The 23,182-nt window shown below is 45.3% G+C and overlaps 2 protein-coding genes across 2 annotated transcripts in view; both read right to left on the bottom strand.

The window, feature by feature from the left end:
• The window catches only part of LOC144136219 (uncharacterized), a 31,785-nt gene extending 9,962 nt beyond the window's left edge, over window positions 1–21,823 (bottom strand). The window contains exons 1-7 of the mRNA XM_077668341.1: window positions 21,612–21,823; window positions 17,536–17,563; window positions 16,625–16,730; window positions 10,895–10,980; window positions 2,923–3,009; window positions 1,566–1,714; window positions 1,074–1,167 (exon numbers count right to left, since the gene is read on the bottom strand). Coding sequence (XP_077524467.1) covers window positions 1,074–1,167; window positions 1,566–1,714; window positions 2,923–3,009; window positions 10,895–10,980; window positions 16,625–16,730; window positions 17,536–17,563; window positions 21,612–21,614 — 553 coding nt within the window. The 5' untranslated portion in view covers window positions 21,615–21,823. The remainder of the gene's footprint in view (window positions 1–1,073; window positions 1,168–1,565; window positions 1,715–2,922; window positions 3,010–10,894; window positions 10,981–16,624; window positions 16,731–17,535; window positions 17,564–21,611) is intronic.
• Window positions 18,678–21,581, bottom strand: LOC144136218 (sorting nexin-19-like). The gene has a single exon (XM_077668340.1). The coding sequence runs from the start codon at window positions 21,407–21,409 to the stop codon at window positions 18,842–18,844; it is 2,568 nt and encodes an 855-aa protein (XP_077524466.1). The 5' UTR covers window positions 21,410–21,581; the 3' UTR covers window positions 18,678–18,841.
• Window positions 21,824–23,182: the final 1,359 nt, after the last annotated feature.

Below are 23,182 nucleotides of genomic sequence, written 5' to 3'. Positions count from 1 at the left end.
CCATCCGGAGCACCGAAACGTGCAACATTTAGAGGTTGGTCCTTGGTTGCTCTACACAAGGATGCGTTGCACTTACGGCGCGTGCAAAGTGCCTTTGCCAATATCTTTCGACTTTCGTGCAACGGACAATTCAGGCCATAGCTTCCTCCAGCAGTGGGACAAATTCGCGATTACGCGTGCGCAGTGCGGCACAGTCACATGACTGTATGCTATGCGAATGAGGTAGGAGAAATTGCGGCATCAGATGTGAAGAGTCCGAAATTTCAACATCGAAAAATCTGTCAGCAACTTTATTATTTAAGTTAAGCAGAATGCAATAAATCAAACTGCATGGTAAGGTTTCAGGCTATAATGCATAGTGCACTTTGATTTGCTGCTGACTGAACATGGCCTAAGCAATTCTGAAAGCATTTTTCTTGTTTCATTTTTTATTTCAGTTGTCTTTATAAATTCTGCAGACCCAGCCTTTGGCATATGCTGTTAACAGCTAATGAGTTGCCTCTTTTTTTTTTTACTACTACCTTACCAGCCACAAAATGTTCACTTCAACTCGAAAATATTCCCGAAACTATTCGAATAAAATACCTATTCGCTTCATGTTCCCTTCGAACTGAAAATTCATTACTCAAATATGCCTACTTTAAACAAAACGGTTGCTCACCAGCCCCTTCCCCCATCGCTCATTTGTTTCATGGTTTTTGTTGGATTAGGTTAAGCCAGCCTACATTTGGGGAGGGGCAACATATAGCTGATGTCACTGTATGCCATTAACACTCCAAGTCAGTAAGCGGAGCAATTTTGAGCCTGCATCTCAGAAGTCGCTGATAAGAGAGCATTCATTAGTGATGTCTGCACCATGTTAGTATTCATTTCTTTCACGTCACACAGCTAGAAAAGGATCAGAGGCATTTAACTGCAAAATTATTCGCTATGTCAGGTTTGATACCCTATTCTTTTTCTTCATTTCATTGTGCATTTTGAAAGCAAGGCAACAGCTGCTGACTGCTGTACTAAGCCAGTCATGAGCTGGATGAAAACAAAACTGCAGTGTGGAAAAAAAAAAAAGCAATCACCTTCTAACGTGTGCACCAGCTTCCCAGTGGAGATGTCAAACACATTGATGATGCCGTCAATGGCACCGCTGGCAATGTACTTTCCGTCTGGGCTCTGCAAAATAAAAACTTCACATGAGCTAGAGAATGCATGCAGCCTTCAGTACTGAGCATGGTGCTTCCCACAACTTCTCTTATTACAGGACACACAGAGAACCTTAGCAAGGCATCGGAAAGCAGTAGCTGCTATTTCTGCACTCTGCACACGCAAGGGTAAGGATAAGGTTTCATTACACTGAATATGGCTGTTAAAATCAGGACCCTTGAATATGATACTCAAAAGGGAGAGCACGAAAAGAACACTCTCTGTCCTTGCAAAACGTCTCATTACAAAGTACATGCACTCAAAACCCACATCTTGCATTTCCTAACAGGACCGCTTGGCTGCACGCTTCTAAAACTACTCATTCTGCATGCAGGCATGCCCAAAGCCAGAATGCAGACGAGACTTACAAAGGCAATGCTGAGTGTGAACTTTCCGGTTGTGTCGAGCGAGGATTCTAACTTGCAGGACTCGACACCGTAGAGGTTAATTTTGCCAGAATGGGAACCAGATGCCAGAAATCGGGAATCGGGTGAGAATGTTACAGACCATGCATCAACTGCAAAAAAAAAAAAAGGAGGAGATTACATATAGCTTTGCAACGCACTTGCAGTTTACACTAGTACAAGGTTCTTTTTATAGCAAAAGCTCTACTTCACACCAAAGCTGAAAAGCCCAGCCACACTGAAGCCTTGACCTTGATCTTGAATAAACAAAATAAAAATTGCCATGACTGGGATTCGAACCCGCGGTGGCGCAAACAGATCAGCTTTCCTGGCCACTGCACGAGAGCACTATGCTGTTGGCCTGTGCTCTACATAATGCAAGCATTTTAAACCCAACCTCAAACACCCTTTTCAGGGACCCTTTAAAATAGTTGAACCGAGTAGACATGCGAAAGCATGTGTTTAGCCTGATTGGCTCATGGTTTTGCTTTGCTGGGTTGTCGGCACGTCTGGCGACGATATTAGACCCAGGTTAAGCTCTTATGGTTAAGCCGATCTGAGCTGTTCGCGCCACAGATGGAAGTTGAAGATGTTAAAGGGTCGCTGAAAAGAGTGTTTGAGGTTGGCTATAAAATGCTCGCATTATGTAGAGCACAGGCCAACGAGGCCTCGTACAAGATCTCAAAAGCGAGCCTATAATTACAATACAATTTTAATAACTCCCGCATCCATGCCTAGCTAGCCGGCCATCACCTTGTCCGCGCTCATTACGTCAGCAGCGGACTGCTAGCGTTGGTTTGCGCGCGTCTGCAGCCGGCGGAGGGGGCGAGTGCGAGGGGCCAGCGGAGGAGTGCTGACATTTCAGTGTGCAAAAAGTGATGAGAGGAGAGGGAAAGGCGCGAAGACATGGAAATTCAAATTTTGACTATAGATAACTCAGCTTCTACGAAGCACATCTAAAAAATTCTTGCTGGAGGATGTTTGTGAAGTGGCGTTCGTTAGCATCCTAGGCATATTGCACCTTTGTTGGGAGCTGCTTTCACAGCCCCTTAAAAACCCTACCATTTTTTTTTCAATATCACAGCGTGCACAAATCAATACCGAGTTTAGACAGCACACAGCATTTGAAACGTTAGAAGAAACAGTAGTGCCCACAACAAATCACTACAGCAAGGCAGACGTGTCTGGGCCTCAAATACATCAATCAGAACAAGGCAGAACACTTTACTCGATGTAAAAAGCAGCCTTATGAAGAACTTCATTGGTGCACGGTTTTAGATGTGGAGCCTTTGTTCAAAAACCAAGCTGGACATTTCTTTACCCGGGCCTGCATCAATGTTTTTCTTTTCTTCGCCAGACTCCAAGTCCCAGAGTTTTATGTTGCTGTCCAAAGAACTTGAGGCAGCCACTGAAAGCAGTAAGCAGAAAATTTTCATTACACAGGCACGCTCCAATCAGCAGTTCTAATAAAACTGATCATCTCAGCCGGTTAAAATAAGTACTCTATCCCATTTTTTTTCCGTATCATTTTACAGCGATAGCTGTTAGGCGCCCGTCCCTGGATTTCTCGTCGCCATCGGCATAACTAGCATACCCACAGGTTGCGCCGGTCAACCTGGCTTGCACAAGCCTACGGGTGGTTCTGTTTGGAGCAGCCGCCTGCCAATGCAGGGGTGCATCACGTGACCACTGCACCAGTATGATATGAGGTCACTGTACTTTCTCTACCTGAAAATATCCCCAGAACTAAATGCCTAAACAGCTATCGCTGAACCTCGCATTACATGGTCGTAATCGTCCTGAGAGTTTCTTTTTCATAAAACCAGAGATAACACCATCATGTGCACTTATTAGTACAGTCACAATCGTACGTTATTAAGAAATAACTAATTTGGCTTCAGTCTCGAAGTAAAATAAAAATGAGCTGGTGAGCCTCCAATGACAGAGCATCCAATGACGGAAGCCAACAGTCACCGAAATCAAGGAGCATAGTGGATGTCTTTTGTAGTGATAGCTACACTGCGCTAGCACTTCGAACCTTCAGCGTGGCACCCCTTGAGCTCCGTGGCGGCGCCGTGGCTGGTCACGTGGTGCGGAGCAGCTGCTGCTGCTGGCCGCACGCTGGCAAAACCGAGTAAGGGGGGGAGTGGAGAGGAGAAAGTAAATCCATGGCTAAGGACGAAGATGAAGGAACGCCCAGCAAAACGGAGCGGTGAAAGACTGACCTTGCAATTCGACTGAGCGAGTTCCACTCAGCCAGATGTAGCTCTCGCGTCACTCCAGGTTTAACCAGAGCTAAACCACAGCCATTTTTTTGTAGTTTTATTAATGGGAGATTAATAAGGAACGTGGTCAAACGGTGAGGGCGGAAGCTGTGCAAGAACCCTCCTATGCTATCTACAGCATCAAGACTGCCAGATTCGAGGCCCTCAAACTATTCAGCAGGCAAGGAAATGAAAACAGGTGCTTGTTATGACATAAATGACGGAAACGAACAGTCACCGAAACCAAGAACCGTAGGGGATGTCGTTCTTTTAGTGGGAGATTAATAAAAGCAGAAGAAAAAACTACATGCCGCCGGTGGGATCCATACCCATGAAATTCGAAGGCCGTGGGTTCGGATCCCAACAGCAGAATGGGGTTGTTTTTTCTGCTGCTTTTATTAATCTCCCATTAAAAAACAAAAAGACATCCCCTATGGTCCCTGTTTTCAGTGACTGTTGGCTTCCGTCATTTATAAAAAAAGCATCTCTTTCCATTCCCTTGTCTCCAATGACAACAGTCCTTCAACCAGCACTTGTTGTCACCTTTCTTTGAGCCATTAATGGTCTTCCTGTAGTAGAGTCTATACAGCTGTAATTATACTAATGAGCACTGTTCTTCATTCAAGTCTGGGCACTGCAATAGAAAAATTATGGTCCTTGTTTGCTTTTCACATGTGCCTTGACTATCTCTGGCTATGACTCACTTTGCTGGCACTTTACAGTTGGAGGAAAGACATGTCATGCTAAAACACCTCTCCTCTTTCTTTTGAAACAGCTCAAAGGTTTCCTTGCGTAGGGATATCTAGTGCTTAGCTAGCTGGGCTGTTCATGACTACAGTTAGAGAAGAAAGAGAATGGGTCAGGTGGGACAGTAATACCCCTGTCATACAGCATTCCTCGAAGGCCTTTCCAGCAAAGGCACCTCTTTTCACCAAAGGAGCGAAAGCTCAAAGGAGTAGTGATGCAGCTACACGGTGCAGCCCAAAGGTGGAACAGTCGTTAGGCTTAGCACCCGCTGCTGTGTAAGAGGCGGCTGAAGTGAGTGTTTTAAAATTGAAGTGGGGTATTCTGTTCATTCGTTAAGCTCAGACAATTTTTTATTCTATTTGCTTCCTTAAAAGAACTGCAACAGCTACTCCCATCAACAACAGCAGGTTTTGTGTATTGCCTTGGCCCCGAGGGGCACTCGGCGTTGCTGGAACAATTTTCCTGTCGTGAAATTTAGGCATAAAATATAAACACCCATACAAAAAGCAAAGCAGACACACCTTTTGTGCTTTTTAACGATGTTCTCAAACGTTGGCTGCATCTGTTTTTTTTTTCATTGCTTTTACTTTTTACGTTGGACAGCACTGCGATCATCAGTTCTTCAAGGCCGTGCCTTTGGGCTCCAAATGTCTCGGACGGGCGCCTTCGCCTCCAAGGCCCTTAGCAGCAAAGGCGCAACATTTGTACCGTGCGGCGGCACTCCTTACACCTTTGGGTATAAGGACCCAGTTCTCAAAGGCCTTTGTCGTGCCCGTGGGACAGGGGTATAAGTTGTTGAGCTGGTTTTTATGGCACATAGGCCGCTAAGGCCATCATGCGCCAAACACAAGTTTTAATATGTCTGTTTGGTGTGAGGAAGTTTCGAGATTATTTTGTAACACTACAGCAGGTTTAGGAACGAAACAATAGAAGAAGCTTCAACTAGTGATTTTTCTCCTAGGAGTAAGCAAGGATATAATCGGATGTGTTCGTCATAAAATTGCGGGAATTGCTTTTTTTTAAGTTCATCAAGCTTTGTGCAGGATATTAATATGTGGTTTGTGGTGGCCATCTCTCCGTAGTGTGTGCATGTAGGTTTGTCTTTCTTTGCAAGAATGAAGTTATGTGTTAAGTGCGTGTGTTCAATACGAAGGTAGTTTTCGTTGTTCAAATTTTATAGTATCATTATGCGGCATTTTCACTTTCTGTATTTTTGCATTACAGGCGGCTGCGGCACATTCATCAGCTCTCTCGCTACCGCAGATTCCTATGTGACTTGGTACCCAGTAGATTTTAATTTTAAGCCCTTGTGTTTTAGCTGCTATAATGTAGTGGACTATGTCTCCTGTTTAAGGCTTTGTTGAATTTTTTGGATGTAGTGATGCAATTACGGTGAGGGAGTCTGTGTAAATAATACTGTTTTCAATGGTGTTCTTCAGTAGTTTTTATAACTGGGCATGCGGCGTAACGTTCGGTGGTAAAAACTGACGCACATTGGGGCAACCTTACTATTCTTTCTCATTTGTCTTCTACTACAGCACAGCAAACATAAAGCATTGTTTTGGAAGCATCTGTATAAATTGCTTCATGATCACTGCATTTCTCGTTCAATGCTTCTTTAACTCTTGTATATTGTGTTCATGAGGTGTTTGTATTTTATGAAAGAGTGTTTATGTGAGGTCACATACTGCAGCATGGAAGTTGTACCAAGCTGGCAGTGGGTCAGGTCTCTGTGCAATATCAGGAAGCACATCCAGTATGTTGAATTCCTGGCACTGCTCTTCAAAACGGAGTATGAGTGGTCTGATGACTTGGAGTTCGTTGTTAAACAGTGCTCTAGAGGGGCATTTTGTAACTATGGGGTAACAGACGTGTTTTGGTAACAAATGAATTTTCAGAATGCAGGAACATGTAAGCATGGTTCTTCTGTCAGCTAGTGACGGTTCGTTTGTTTCAACATAGAGACTAGTCACAAATGATGTCCTGTATGCTCCGGTCGAAATACTCAAACTTAGGTTATATACTGGATCCAGTCGTTTAAGGTACGATGGTCTTGCTGAACCATAGGCCACACACCCGTAATCTAGACAGGAGCGCACTCGTGCACGATAGATATAGGGAAGACATATCCTGTCAGAGCCCCAGTGTCCTCGTGAGAGCACTTAAAGTATGTTCAGAGCTCGAGAGGCTTTTCAAGTTATTGGGAGGAATGTGAGCTTTTTGTTGAATGTTACACCTAAAAATTTATGTTATTGTTTTATTGGGGGAATGGTTTATATAAATGCAGGGTGGGATCGGGCTGCAGGCCTCTCCCGAGAGAGAAAAAGACAGCAACTGTTTTTTGTGGGGAAAACCTAAATCCATTTTTGTCTGCCCAATTACCAAGTTTGTTTAAAGTGAGCTGTACCTGTCTTTCACATGTTGATAAGCTAGATAATGCGCATGCAATTTGGAGGTCATCGACATAAACTGAGTACAAATAGACATTAGAATTACTCTGGCTATGGAATTCATTTTTATGATGAAAAGTGTAGTGCTTAAAATGCATCCCTGAGGTACACCGTTCTCCTGAGCGAAGCTCTTCAAGAGGGTTGAACCGAGGCAGACCTGAAATGTGCGTTTCGATAAGAAATCATTCAGGCAGTTTAACATTCTGCCACGGATGCCCAGATCTGCTAGGTCGCGAAGAATCCCAAACCTCCAGGTGGTATCATAAGCTTTTTCCATATCAAAGAAAGCTGCCAGACAGTGTTGCTTATGTATGAATGCTTCTCGGACAGTGCTTTCAAGCCGGACAAGATGGTCCACTGTTAAGCAAGCTTTTCTGAAGCCGCACAGGCGAAGGTCAAGCAGTTCACGAGATTCAAGAATAAACATTAGCCTAATATTTAGTATGCTTTCGAAGGATTTGGCAAGGCAGATGGTAAGGGCTATTGGCATGTAACTAGTAGAAGAGGTTGGGAGTTTTCCAGGTTTCAGAAATGGTACGATAATTGCCTTTCTCCAAGCCTCGGGCATTTTCCCCGACACCCAGATTGTGTTAAAAAATTTCACGAGTGCTTCTACCGCAGGTTCAGACAATGGGCTAGCACTTGATAATGTATCTCGGCAGTGGCTGGTGCAGTCTGTTTACTGTTAGTTAGTACTCTATGAAGTTCACGAACTGTAATCAAACTATTCTAGGGTTCGTTAGTGTAACCACTCATTGGAAGTCGTTTTTCTGCTGTGTTTTTGTACCTTAAGAAAGAGTCAGTGTAGTGTAGTGCACTAGAAACATGGGAGAAGTGCTCCCCCCAATTATCTCAGTCTGTTTGTGGATAGTGGATACTGGTTTGTGCATCAGGGGACGTCAGCAAAGGAACTGAAAAAGGGATGAAGTTGCCACCAAGTTTTGCGAACTTGCTCCCACTTATTTTTTGGTGTAGTGGAACTGTTTATGGAAGATACGTAAGCTCTCCATGAAATTTTCTCAGCATTTGCGATGGATATATCAAGCTTTGGCCTTCGCCTTTATAAAATTGATTAGGTTTTCCTGTGTGGGGTATCGACGGAAAATTCCCCATGCTTTGTTTTGCTTCTTTCTTGCTTCTCTACATTCCTGTGTATACCAGACCTTTTGATTCTTTCACACCACTGGGTAATGACTGGGGAATGACTAGGTGAGCAGCGGCAATGATACATGTTGTGAACATCTCATTTAATTCGTCTACATCGAGGCCGTCCGAAAAGATTTCCTCCAAAGCGGCATTTTCTCGGAAGAGCGCCCAGTCGGCCATGGGCAGCTTCCAACGCTCTGGTTTGGTTAAGGTGACTCATGGTGAGGATGTTAGACTGATAATGACAGGAAAATGATCGCTCCCATAAGAGCTGTCAAGAGCATCCCATTTAAAATCATTAAAAACACTTGGTAAACAAAAAGGTAAATCTAGGCAGCTCATTTTCCCACTACTTGGAGAGCAGTAAGCGTATCTGCTCGTGTTCAGGAAGCAGACATTGTTGCAGAGAATAAAATCTTCTAGAATCCGGCCCCTGACATCATATATTTGTTCACATCCTTAAAAAGAGGAGTGAGCATTAAAATCCCAACTTAAAAATATGGCTACGGTAGTTGTATTAAAGTGTTTCTAAATCGTGAATTGTGACTGTGATGGTTAGGCGAGGTTCAATGTTTATGGAACATATAGTTATGGTTTTAAAATGAAGGACGGTGACAGCAACTGCCTCATATGAGATTTTTAGGTCGATTTTCCGAGATGTAACACCTTCCTGGTCCACAATAGCAGCGCCTGCAGAAAGCCTTCTTGAGTTCTCTCGGTCACAGCGAAAGACTTGGTACCTTTTAAGACTTTTTTTCTATGGTCCCAGGTTAGTCTCTTGGAGACACAGTGCCAGCGGGGAGAATGAATTTAAAATATCTGTTGCATCAGTGTAGTCCTTTAAAAGTCCACGACAGTTCCAGTGAACTAGAAAAGCCATGGTCATAGACTATTTGTGAATAAGGTTAAAAACCTAGGTTGTTGGGTCTTTTGGACCTGTTATTGAGACTTTATCCCTTCTTTTGCGCTCGAGAGAGCTTTGCCGCCGCTGCAGCGGGGATGAGAGAGGAGCTGTGTCCAACACCTCGCAAGAGGTGCTGGAGGACTGCGGAGAAGCCGCGGGTGTATGTGTTTCAGGCCTCCCCTGATGGGGGGAAGTCTTGCAGGATGCCGACCCATGGACCGGCGCTCCCTGCTTTGGAGGTGGCAGAGCAGCCTTTGCTGTCCCTGCCTGGGGCGTGGATGGCCCTGCCATAGGCTCGGTCAAAGTAGCCTCAGCAGGTGCCGGAGTGCTGTGTGATGCACCTCCCCTGCGCACCACATCAGTGAAGTTGGATTTTGCTGTGAAGGAAAACGTGTTGGTAAGCGCAAATCGGCTCCTCACTTCTTTAAATGAAATGTTTTCTTTGGTCTTTATGGTGATTATTTCCTTTTCCTTTTTCCAGGTCGGACACGCCCTGGAGTATGCAGCATGGTCTCCTTCACAGTTTGCGCAGTGCAGGGGTGCGTCACATTCTTCAGAATGATCCTTCGAAGCGCGTTTCGCGCAAGTTTTGCGACAACGGCAACTCTGTGAGCCGTGGCCGAACCTTTGACAACTGAAAAATCTGCGAGGGTTGGGTGTGTATGGTCTTACATTAACTTTAAAATATCCCACTTCGATTGTGTCAGGCAGTGTGCTGGTGCTGGACATGAGGATCAAGTGTTTTGTGTCTATTTCCTTAATGTCCTTCCGGATCTTTACTCGGTGAACATCTATGACATCCCTTCGAGCATTTATTTTTTGGTGATGTGGACAAAATCAGTTTCAGATATTATGCCTCGGACAGAGTTCAGAGATCGATGGGAAGTCACTGAGACAGGAATTTTCCCTATAAACATGAGGTTTGAGAGTTAGAGTGTTGGTTCGAGCAATAAGTCACTGCTGGCCATTTTTGATACCGTGTAGCCAATGCCCAAGGCTTCTGTAAAGCACTTTGACACAAGGAAGGGGGATAGTATTCTTGCTTGCTTATCTTCTACTTCACTATGGATGACATGGTATTTGGGGAAAAGTTAATTTTCTTTTCTGAAAAAAGATATCTGCATCGTTCCACCCTCTTTTGAGAGAGCAATCATGTTTGGAACGGTGGGGAGCCATAAAAAAATTTAGTTTTTCGGTCATGGTGCCAGCCACCCACCACAGAGTCCAACAAGGGGATGGGACAGGAACTTGAAAGCAAGTCCTGCCCACACCAGCTGTACACCCCAACTATAACCAAATAAGACGCAACTCAGGGTAGTTGGCCACACAAGGTTAACCCTCGCCACCAGGAAAAAAGGAAAAACCAAGAAGTGAGTAGGACACAGCAGAGTAGTGAGAAAGAGGATAGGAAAGTAAAAGATGGAGAGGAGGACAGGAAAAGGTGACTGCCGATTTCCCCTGGTCGGGTCAGGCCGGAGGTGCCGTCTACAGGAATCTGGGGCCAAAGTGGTGTGTTGCCTTTGCCGAGGGACCTTAAAGGTCCAAATGCTCGGCATCGGCTCAACCAACAGGATTCCCTTTTTTCTGGACATGGCGATGCCACGCACGGCTAAGCGTGGGTGCTCGGGTCCGCGGTGACGCACTGCTCACCATCATCCCCCTGAGGGGATGTCCCCGCAGATGCTTAGGAAACCGTGGTGTTGCAACTCACCAACATCTGCACGCTGCAGATGCCCCTGCGGGGGAGGGGCATAAGTGATGAAGAGCTACTGGGAAACTCACCTTTCCCATCATGAGACACATCAACTGAGAAAACGCCGAGAGCATGGCCTTCAAGGACATGCAGCAGTTCCAGTTTTTCATCGTCCCTGAAAAAATGGGTGCCACACATTGAAAGCTAGGAGATAGCTCTTGGAAGAGGCAAGTAACTTGCACGTTTTTGCACTTGTAACCAGAGCCCATGATCAGGATTTATTAGCAAAACCACACTCTGGTACTATTGACGCGGCCACAAGCACAAAAAGAAAGTTGTCTAATCTGTTTAATTTTCAATATATCGCTTGACACATTTCATGTCTGCAAGGCCAAGCATACACACATGTATGCACCGATTCCTAGCAGAGGCCAAATTTCCGAAGGATTAACTAAATGAGTGTTCAAACGTGTATATATACACACAGCCCCTGCATGTCAGTGCTTTCTCCTTGAAATATTTCTGCATGCTTAGCAATCATGAAAATGAACTCAGAAAGCCAGAGTGCAGTGTCAATTGAATAATTAATTGTGAGATATCTTTTTTTCCAGATTTCGTACCACCCAATGCCAATTTTTGCACAGATGGAATTTCAGAAGCTGATCCCCAGCCAAACGTGAAAATTGCATTATGTTGCGCTTGGTCTCTACGCATGAAAGAAGCCAGAAGCATCCGTGGAAACAAATCACATCCTTTGTTATTCTGAAATTTTGTGCCCACACCATTTTAGGTGCCCACAGTCTGTGCATACAGTTGATGAACACTGCACTAACTTGCAAGAGTGAGCAGTGAACTGCTTTTAGCTTTGTAATGCACTAAAGAACTTTAAAAAGAATAAGCATAAACCCCCTTTACCAGACGAGCAGAAACAATGAACAGATGATCGATCTGAGAGGCGATCGCAATGACATTCTATGTGCACTTCTGAGTATGGTAATGTGATGACTGTTAATCTTAGCACAAATATCGATGTGTTTAATGTCGCAGTCTGCTTTGGCAATCAAGGTCCCAGCACTGATGATGTCACCACTTAGTGGTGGTTTTAACAGTGTACAGGACGTGGCTAAGCTGAATATACAGAGAGCCACTGATGAGGCAGATACTGAGTGTACTGCAAACTTGCAGATAGTCTCTATGACAGTCATTATGCATAGTTCAACATGCTTAGGAGGGTAGATGTGTAGGCCAGTTGGTGAGACATGAAGGAGCTAGACACCGCAGCGGACACGGGACGGAGAAAGAAGACGCCTGATGTGTGTCGCCCGATTCTTTTATGGAGCTGCTCGGTTTTTATCTTGATTCTACTTTTGTTTCCTTTGGCGAGAAATTGTATGTGCAGAAAAAAGGAATTTGTATAGGTTCCAGTGTCGCGCCAGTGCTGTGTGAAACCTTTCTTGCGCGTCTAGGTCGAGTGCTCGAGCTCAAGCTAACCCAACCTTTCATAGCAAAGATCATCAGATATGTAGACGACTTTTTAATTATTTTGAAACTTTCTTCTCATGACTCTTTGACAGAAGTAGCTAGCAAGATCTTAAGTGTATTCTCAAACTGTTCACAATTTCTCAAATTCACTCTAGAACTTCCACAAAACGGATCCATTCAGTTCCTGGATTTAAAGTTATCTTTTAACAGAATTGATCATGTGTGCTGGGCCTTCCAACCTAGGTCAAAGAAAGCATTGCTGCCTTTTGATTCCTCCCACTCCAAGGTGGTAAAGCGGGGTATTGCCTCCTCCTGTTTTAGATCCGCAGTTTTAAAATCATGCACTCATATGTTGAAGTCCAGTTTTTCCCTTCAAGTAGAGCGGCTGGAAAAGGCAGGGTACCCGAGGTTTTTATTAACCACGGTGGCTGAAACAGTGGCCATTAAGCTCCGTAAAAAGAAAAAAGGAGTTGCTTCCCAAGAACCAGCCGGCCAGAAAAAAGTGGAAGTCATTCCCTACCTGCACAGGGTTTCACATAATCTCAAGAAGATTTCAGGCAAATATGGCATCGAAATTGTATTTTCGGCACCCTGTAAGCTCTCTAGATTATGCAATCTAGTGGGAAAGAGGAACTTGCGGCAAGAAACATTTGGAAGAAAATAAGCGTGTCGCATGTGCAACAAGGGTAATCTACAAGATCCCCCTCAGTTGTGGGCGTTTTTATATAGGACAAACAGGTAGGTGCTTAAATGATCGCTTGAGAGAACATGCGCGTTCCTTGGGGGAGGCGGGGGGTTCGAATCTGCCTGTTCATTGCCGCAAGTGTCGGGGTTGTCGGCCTCAGTTCAGCCAGACCCAGATTGTTGGAAGAAGGAAGGGGCAGCTTGAGAGAGAGATTAAGGAGGCCATTGCCATCTTGCGCTCGCAACCGGATGAATGCGTTAGTTCGCCTTCGGTTTCCATCCTCCAAAAAGAACTGGGTTTCCTTGACAGGTAACAGGTTGGGCTGCTTCCTTTTGACGTTCTTTTCTTCCTTTGTCCTGTGGTTTTCATGCTTCCACATGCGGTCGAAGGGTTTTTTTTTTTTTTAACTCTTCTGATATCTGTAGATTGTGACTGGCATATCTTTCATGAGCATTGTTGTCAGTTAGGTCTTGTTATCTGTTGCTTTTCATTCCCCCTTTTTTACCTGATTGTAGGATCACACGTGCCTCTGTCTTTATAAAGCCATGAAGTTTCAAATAAAATTTTAGTTGCAAGTACCGCCCTGTGTCGTCTTTCTCCGTCCCGTGTCCGCTGCGGTGTCTAGCTCCTTCAACATGCTGCATCATAGTTTACATTCTGCTTCTCATCCACTATCACTTTTGTGGTACAGCACATTTCAGCTGCTGGTGAAGTCTATTTTTTCAAATTGAACAACTAACTGGTAGATGCCAGATACATGCCGCATTGCACCAGGCTGCCTGGGCAATGGGGACATGTGTGGACTCGCTCTGAATCGGTTTCCCATCTGGAGAAAGTAAAAAGAAACAGCTGGAGGCTGCGAGAACTTGTCTGGTGTGTTCGATGCATTTTGATGTAAATACTCATAAGCTTGCCCGAAGCTCTGGAGTCCACCAATGTGATACAGAGCGAACAAGTGACACACTTGCACACTTGCGGCAGCCACTTGCACTTACTCTTACAAGCTGGTTGGTGGGTTGGATGGAGGCCACAACCAGCCCTGATCCTATCTCAGTGTGCCCTCCTCCGCCACTTCCAGTCAAAGTAGGTAAAAGTCCAGGGCGTCGCTTGTTGGAAGGTTCTCGCACTTAGAATCAGACCAGTATATTATGGGTAACCCTTCAATTAGGGACTAGTAATTATTCATTAGCGTCCAGCTGAGCACAGCCATACAGCTACACAGGAAAGCTATACAGCTTCTTCAGAAGCTTCACAGTGGAAGAAAAATTAGTCCAGTTCGTTCCAAGAATTGAACCTGGGACCACCACCTGTGCAGAGCAGTCATTCTAGCAACTAAGCCAGGAGGATTCCACAGAACCCTTGGAGTGCTTTTTGAGGTTCCCCGGACAACACCTAAATCTATGCATGCCTTCACCCCACTTAACCTTTACGCACTTTAATGTGAGGAGAATTAAGGTGCCATGTGTCTGTATGCATGTGAGGCAAGAAGAGATGGAAGCCAAGGCATCCAGGCCTCCGCAGCACCTTTTGAAAGCTGTTGGGGTCCCCCCCCCAAGTCTAAAAAGATTGACAACCCCTGAACTAAGCTGACCAGGACTGCTAGCAGATGGCAGGGCAAGGCCAAATTCATCAACTGTAGCCAGAAACAATGTTAAATCAGTGTATTTAGGGGAACTAATAAGGTGAAGTAGATGTTAATTAGGGAGTAATTAACTAGCAAATACTTGAGCACAGCCACATGCCTACATAGGAAAGCTATACAGCTTCCTTAGAAGCTTCATAGTTGAAGAAATATTCATCCTGCTCAAAGAACCGGATGAATTACATGGATAACAAAAAAAGGTAACTGCAATACTACCTGTTCAGTGCTATAAGCAAAGCACCATGATATGGCTGATGCACCGTGGTAACACCCTCAGTCTGACCAAAGACAAGTTACATCATCCTCATCTGCCAGAATACACCCACTGCAGAACAAAGGCCTCTCCCATGGCTTTCCAATTAACCCTGTCATGTGCCAGCTGCGGCCACCCTATCCCGCACAAACTTTTTTATCTCATCCGCCCACCTAAGTTTCTGCCACCTCCTGCTATGCTTTCCTTCCCTCAAAATCCAATCTGTTACCCTTAAAGACCATCGGTTATCTTGCCCTTGCATTACATGCTCTGCCCAAGCCCATTTCTTCCTCTATATTTCGATTAGGATATCATTAACCAGTGTTTGATCTCTGACCCACTCAGCCCTCTTTCTGTCTCTTAATGTTACACTTATTATTCTTTCCATAGCTCGCTGCGTTGTCCTTAACTGTAAACTGCTGTTTAACCCTTTTCGTTAGCCTCCACGTTTCTGTTCCATAGGTGAGCACCGATAAGATACAGCTGTTATATACTTTTCTCTTAAGGGATATTGGAACTGCCATTCATGACCTGAGGGAATCTGACAAATGCGCTCCACTCATTCTTATTCTTCTAGTTATTTCACTCTCGTGATCCAGATCAGCGGTCACTGCCTGCCCTAAGTAGACGCATTCCCTTACTACTTCCGGCACCACACTACCAATTGTAAACTGCTGTTCCCTTTAAGACCATTGAACATTACTTCGGTTTTATGGATATTAATTTTTAGACCAACAGTACTGCTCCACCTGTCTAACTCATTAATCATGTTTTGCAGTTCATCTCCTGAGTGACTTAGCAAGGCAATGTCATCAGCGAATTGTGATTACTATGGTATTCTCCATTAACTCTTATGCCCAACTGTTCTCAATCCAGGCCTCTGAATACTTCTTGTAAACAAGCGGTGAATAGCATTGGCGAGATCGTGCCTCCCTACCTGATACCCTTTCTTATAGGAATTTTATTGTTTACTTTAAGAAGGACTATGGTAGCTATGCACCCGCTATAGATATCTTCCCGTATTTTTGCGTAAGGCTCTTCTACACCCTGATTACGCAATGCCTCCATGACTGCTGAGGTTTCCACCAAGTCAAATGCTTTCTAATAATCAATGAAGGCTATATATTGGGGATGGTTATATTCTGCGCATTTCTGTATCATTTGATTGATAGTGTGAATACGGTCTATTGTTGAGTGTCCTTTACGAAAGCCTGCCTGATCATTTAATTGACTGAAGTCTAAAGTTGTCCTGGCTCTCTTAGTGATTACCTTAGTGAATACCTAGTAGGCAATGGACAGTAAGCTGATCAGTTTGTAATGTTCACTGTAAGACAAGTTACAGTGAACAGGCAAGTATGAAATACAAAGTTCTACCACATGCGCCAATAGGACATTTCAACTGGAAGTGCATGTTTGCACTATAAGTAGAGTGAAGTCGAAGACAGACGGCATCAAACCAAGTTTATAACTGCATTTTGTTTGCTATTGTTTTGATCTTGCTTTGTTAAATAATTTGTTTAAACACTTATTTCCATAGTTCACACTGCATCTCTCTCCGCAAGACGTTATAAGTCCACCTGTCATAATCGCTTACTTCAAAGAGAGTTGAAGGACTCATGTACAGGAGGCCTGCTCGATAGACAAGCTATTAAGAAATTAATTTTTGCAGCTGCACTCCTTTGCAAGGCTTAAATCCAAGCAAGAAGCCCACACGCAGTTGAGCTAAATGGTTGACGGAGATAGAGGGTCCAGCTTACCACTTCCAGACTTTGACAGTGTCATCAACAGAGCCAGTCAAAATATGGTTGGTACCGTCTATCGGAGACTTTGACCAAGCACAGCTCCAGATTGCATCATCATGAGCTAGGAAGAAATGAGCATGACAAAGTAGTCACCAGCCCTTTAGTAACTACACATTCAAGGGCAAAGCAGCAACTAGCAAACAGCAAAATAAGCGATACATTCTTGACAGAATGGAATGAAAAAGAGCATCTACCCTTAAATCCACGTTGCAAAAAATCAGAGAAAAGTGGAGTATGATTTATGCATCCATGCACATACCCAGGTGTTCATAGTTTCCCAATAATACATCATTCAATCGTGATTAGAAAACGCATGCCTGGGCACTTCACTGCCCGGCCAACATCACTTTGAATAAAACATCTGCACCCTGCCGTCGTGATCCTTCTTTTTTTTTTTTTTTAGGTAGTGCTAGTGCTTGTACCCAGCTTACTTCACTACATTACATCAATTTGTTGTGTGTTTGAGCATCGGCTCATTATCTCTGCAAAGAACTCTAAGAACACTAGTGTCAACAAAACGAGCAAGCTTACACAGCTTAGACCTGTCCTACTCCAAAAGATGTGGTCAACACTGTATCCATGGGCACACTTTTATATAGAGTTGGTCCCTTTATACAAGCGCCTGCACTGAAACAATGTGTGGGTTACAGGCTGAAATCTGCTTTTCCAACTTTCACTCAAGTTCAAAAAGCCTCATGCTTTGTTGCTGCTGTCCTGTCTCTTGTTCTTGGGTCATGTACTTTGTTACAGCACGGTTTGCCTCCGGCATAATCAGCAGCGAACCCTAAACATTCACTAGGCTATGTATTGCTCCACCGCAGCAAATGAGATTACTGTCACTCAAAAAATCAAGAACCAACACTTACCCAGTTCCTGCTTAAACAACACAGAATACTGAAACAAAGATAAGGCACATGAAAGATAAGATGAAAGGCACATTAACAGCAAGAAGTTGTACTTTGGTAATATGTTAAGGCCAAAGTTTCCATACTACTTGAGAGGGCAAAATAAGCTCTGCACAAGTTCTCCGTCTCAAGTACAAAGGCATTAAGAAAACATCTTGACTCAGACTGACCCTCACAGATACTAAGCTGAATTATTTATGCATGAAAAAATAACTGCATTTTTGACACTGACGTATGTAACCTTACTGTTGCATACAGTTCCTAGTACTCGTAGAGAGACATAGCAGTTGCAACAGCTGAACAGGAGTGACTTACTACGCTGTGAATAATTGGTGAATTAAGGTTTGCAAATTAAGCGAAAAAATGGTGACTGATAAAGTAGAACGAAAGCAGCCGTAATTCAGTTTCAGTGCAAAAGACAAAAGATAGAATGAGTGACAACCTACAAGCGTATCAAAACCAAAATACTGTAGGCAGAGGGTAGTTAATCTTCCCCTCACCTGGGGAGATTTTTTTTTCACAGCTCACTATATCCTGGAGAGCTTTCTCACTGAAAACGAACCCAACAGCTTGTTAATCAAATCAAACACAGTTCCTATATTCTTAGTCATAATATGTTCATAATCGCAGGTTGAAATCATGTTCTGTTGATTGTAACTGTTTCCTCAGTGCATTAGGTCTTGAACCCCGGCGTGGCGTCTGAGTGAACACGGGCTCATCTGGCATTGTTCAATCTCCACTGCCTCTATTGCTGTCATATGACGAAGTCTCACTATGCAGCAGAGAATGCATGTTGGTATCAGGGTAGTCATTTTTTCCAAGCTAAGCTTTAAAGTTGCACCTAGGCTATGCTGCAACTTTAAAGCCAAAAACACATAGTTTTGTCAATTTCAATAAATGACAGCAGTTAGGATGAATGGAAGCGCCCTGCGTGCCGAAAAATACCAAATTGTGCCTGTAGACACGTTTCCCGAGGCACAATTGCCCGAAGCGCACATCTGAAAATCCGCCCCACAGTTAAATAGTTAGCTGGTTTGAGAGTTGACACAGATCTGAAGCTGGCAGTGTTCAGTAACACTACACATAACAGAAGATGCTTTCACTCAGAGCAGCAAATTTATTGTACACACACTGTATGTAACAAACATTGAAAGGTGTCTAGGAAACCAGTAAATAAATAGAGGGCTCGTAATACATACTATACAGAGGGCATAACATGGCAGCCAGTAACATTAATAGTGAAAGAGTAAAACAGTGACTAAATCTATCAGGCATTGTCCTCCAGCCTGGCATCACAGTTGTCCTGAGCAAGCAGGGAATCGACCAAGATGTCCACTAACTGGTAAACTAAGCATTTATTCACGTCTCGAATCTGAATGGACTTTGCAAGTGTCTTTGCTGCTTGGCACACGTTGTCCACACCAAACACAAGCTGTGCCCATGTAGGGACAAACTTCGTTAATCCTCGAGCAACCTGTGCTTCAGTGAACACCTCAGCCCTGGCTTCTGAACCCCACAACTGTTCATGCAATTTGTGCAAGTAAACGGTACAATTAGCCACGCCAAATAGTGCAGTGAACTGCTCCCTCAGATTCCTCTCAAGTGCCCTACCCAATAGCAATTCCGCAAACAGCACGAGCTGGGCAGATTTGCAAGCATGGCCATTTTCAAGGGAGTCCACCATGAAGTCAACTGCTGATGCACACAGAGGGATGTCCAGGTGCAAAGACTCAGCCACTCGCTCAAAGGGTGTCTGGGGCGCATTGCCTCTCCACAATGGCACAATGTCCTGCTCAGTAGGTGGGAAGTGCACTTCAGGAGTTGGCGACCCCTGGGAACTCTTGTGTGACCCAGTGCTTGGGGAGTGGTCCTGAGGCAGCGGTAAGGAGCTTGGCGTGAGCGGTGGCGAGAACTCTGGAGACGATGCTTGGTCAAAGTTGTCTAGGAAGTTGTACATGCACTGCTGCAGCTGCTGAGGCCGGTTGCCTTCAGCAAATGAATACTCAAGATCAGCGGGCAGGTAGTCGGAGAGGAGCACCATGCTACCTTCCAGAGGGGACAGAGGACTTAGAATGTTGTGGTCATCCCCAGGCAGGGCTGTCTTGAGCAGTTCCAATGTACTCTTTACGCCCTGCACCAAGACCCGGTCCAAACGGCTCGAGGAAGCTTGCCGCCGCATTTCTACCAGTGGCTGCTGCTGCTCTTCTGCATCCTCGGAATAGTCGAGAAACTTGTGAAACTCTTTGCTGTTGACAATTGCTTCACGGCTACAGAGCTGCTTGAGGTAATGCTGCAGAAACACAAGTCGTTCTTGAACATTTTTCTTGTCAGACAGCACACTGCCTAGCCCCCGGCTAGGCCCACGAATGCCTTTGAGATGCTTCCTCAGCTGCGGGTTGCTTTCGAGACTCCCTTGTAGCTCTAGGAATTCCCGAAACCTCCTCCACACTTTCCGCACTTCAGTTGTAGGGGCTTCCGCAACCTCATTGTTCTTGCAAACTTCATACTTGATGCAGTAGACTGTGTGAACTCCTTTGCCAGGCACTGACCTCGACTCTGTGCGCGTTATGCAGATGTCTGAGAACACCAAAGACCCTAAAAACACTTCTGCTTCAACGCCCTTCTCAACATCTTTGGCACCAAAGATTTTGACCGAATTATCTTGAGTGCCAACATAGACATCTGGGAGACTCAAGTAATCACTCCCAGATTCCTTGCTCGACCTTTGGCTGGATGAGCTAGAACCTTGGTAAGGCAGTGCAGGACTAGACCTCTGGTGCTGCACGGCGCTGGAAGACTGGTCGCCGCCCTCTATGGGAGCAGCAGCAGGCGCGTCTATATTCAATGGCGGGTGCTCTCCTCTGCAAAGGCAGTCGCCAGTAGCACCGCTGCACGCATCTCCGCGGCTTTTCGCGGCAAGTACTTCTGCATCTTCCTCCATTGAAACCAGGTAAAGCACGGCCCAGCTGAGCCACTCGGGCTCGCACAACAAGTCGACTGCAGGAACAAGTACGTTGTTAGTCAGAATGTCTATCACAAGCGCGTTCGTCGCCGGGCTTGCCAGTAGGTGAGGCGGCTCGAGCAGTTTGACCAGCACCGAAGTGATGCCTCTCAAATAGCACTGCTCCGAGGCTTCGCTCTCGAAGGCGACGTGCTTCATGGGGAACCTCTTTCTGATCGCCTCACGCCGTAGGGCGTCGCACGACTCGTCGCAGCTGCGCCTCCTGGTTCGCTCGACGGCCGTCAGGCACGCCTTGTACTTCCTGTAGTGGGCGTGAGCCACGGCCACCATCTGCTCGAGGAGGTCGCACGGATCCAGGGAACCGAGCCGCAGGTACAGAGCCCGCAACACGTCCTCGATAATAAACTCGAGCTCCCTGGGGAAGTCCTGATCGCTGCTCACGGCGCTGTACCAAGAGTCGATGTAGCGGCTCTTTATGTTGTCCACGAATGCTTTCACCTCTGCGGTCACACAGTCCGACATGTGGTGACGCTCTCCGTCGCCGTCTTCCCCTCGGGCAAGCAAAGCGAGGCAAGTGTTGCCACTTTGCGAATCTGCGCCGGGAGCCTCCTGGCCAGTGAACAAGCCGTACAGATGACTCAGAAACTGCATGGTGCTGTCGGGCAGAATGAACGCGTCCTTTGGCGGGCGACATTTTGCTGCGCTCGCTCTGGAAAACCTTTCAATCACGCTGTCTAGCTTTCCCTGAAGCAACTTCTTGACACCGTAGAACGCTATAACACTACATACTACGCTTCCTAGAAAGGGGTTCCACTTATGGCACAGCATCAGACCGAGCGCAAGCACAACTAAGCTGAGTAGTGTCGAAAGCATCACAGCCGAGATGGAGGCAGTTCCCAATCATACTTCCACAGAAAAAAAGAACAGTCAGCCAGTTAAAACAAGGATGGAATAAAGTCGGCACAGCCTAAAGAACAGACAACAGCTATATACGCCATCTTGCATAACCCGATAATCCGCGATGCTCATTGGTTGCTAGAAATGTACGGAAATCAAACCGGCACTATCGGCTTACCATTTTGCACGCGGTATCTCACAGGACCACCCAGATGACGCGTACGATTGCAGGCTGTTTTGTGGAGTAGACACCTGCTATCAGTCCAAGAATAAATGCTGATGGGTTGGTAAACTGACACGGTAAAAAGCTTCAAAAACCATTACACATGCTCTCAGTTTTTTTTCAAGTAGCGCTAATTCAGCCTTCTCGCTGAACTCAGTTCCGGTATGCCAGCGTATTTAGAAATTTTATGACAGTAATTACAAATATTAATTACTTAAATATTTAAGTCTTGCATTGTTCTACGTTTTGTCTTATGCGAGTTCCGAGCCTTTTTTTACTTTTTTCTTACAAGTGATTCACCCGTGCAAAGGCAGGAAAACTGCAGGCAGACTTAAAACCAATAAAACCTCTGTGTTGCTTTTCCTTATGCTTTTTGCAAGTCTAGCGATAATATTGTGGCTAAAGCATAGAGTTTCTTACTATTAACTAGAGGGGAAAGCTGGCGCCGCTGCACCTGTACCAACAAAGGTTAAAGGAACAGATGGTGAATTCCAACCGCAGGCCCGGAGCGGTCTGCACGCTCTGTGACAGAGCGCCTGAATCCGGCGCAGAGCGCGCGACCTGAAATTGCGATTGGAGTACACTTGCTCTGGCCAGAGCATGTAGGGCGCCGCTATCGCCGCTGAAAAAGTACGTCACCCAAACTTCCGGTCGGATCCACCGATTTCGGCGGGGCAGTCGGGAGCAATCTCGGCTCGGCAACCGCTCCCTGTCTACGATTGGAAGACGCGATCCGTGCCTCAGATCTGCGTTTGGAATACAGTTGCTCCGAAAAGAGCAGAAATCGTTGCTCCCGAAGTGCTCCAACTCTGCGATTGGAAGTCACCAAGAGAGAGCTCTGTGGAAAACAGGGATGCTGACGAAATCGGCACTGGGAACATACCGGACCTTTATACAGGAAATTGTCAAAGAAAATATCTATGATAATTGTAGGGGAAGCTCTTTGTTGTTTGAGGCCAGGACTGGAGTTTGCGGACTAAGACGTATAGAGTCAGGTACCATGAGATAGACACTTTGTGCATTGCGTGCGGAGAGGAGGAGGAAACGGCTGAACACTTGATACTTTTCTGTAAGGGGCTTCACCCTACAGTGGAAAGCAGCGGGGCTGACTTACCCAAGGCATTGGGGTTTTGGGATAGTGAAGGGAAAGTGGATTTTAAGAGGTTAGAAGTAACCAAGCGAAGGTTATACGATTGGTGGCTAAAAGCAAGACAGAAGTAAATTTTCACAAAACATGGCTAGGTGGCTTGAGCCACCGCCCGATTTAAAGGGTTCAGCCGTATCCCTCCATCCATCCACCTACAGGCCTTGCAGTAGTGTTGAAATCTGGGTCAGTTTAGTACATGTTCAGGAGTAAAACCAGTTAAAAGACGGAACACAGCGAAGAGACGAGGCACACAGACGACGACTGGACTAGCAACTGTGCTTTATAGAAGAAAACAGTCTCCCAGGAAAAGTGGAAAAGTTTACGCAGCTCAGTTAACAACAATCTACATCTAAAGATAAGCCGTGACCTAACGCCGTTG

This window comes from Amblyomma americanum, chromosome 6, assembly GCF_052857255.1.
Source record: "Amblyomma americanum isolate KBUSLIRL-KWMA chromosome 6, ASM5285725v1, whole genome shotgun sequence".
Taxonomy (NCBI): Eukaryota; Metazoa; Arthropoda; class Arachnida; order Ixodida; family Ixodidae; genus Amblyomma; species Amblyomma americanum.
This window is presented reverse-complemented; position numbering and strand designations above follow the sequence as displayed.

Excerpts from the sequence above, each read along its gene's own strand:
- LOC144136218 (XM_077668340.1), bottom strand. The coding sequence starts at position 21,409 with ATGCTTTCGACACTACTCAGCTTAGTTGTGCTTGCGCTCGGTCTGATG.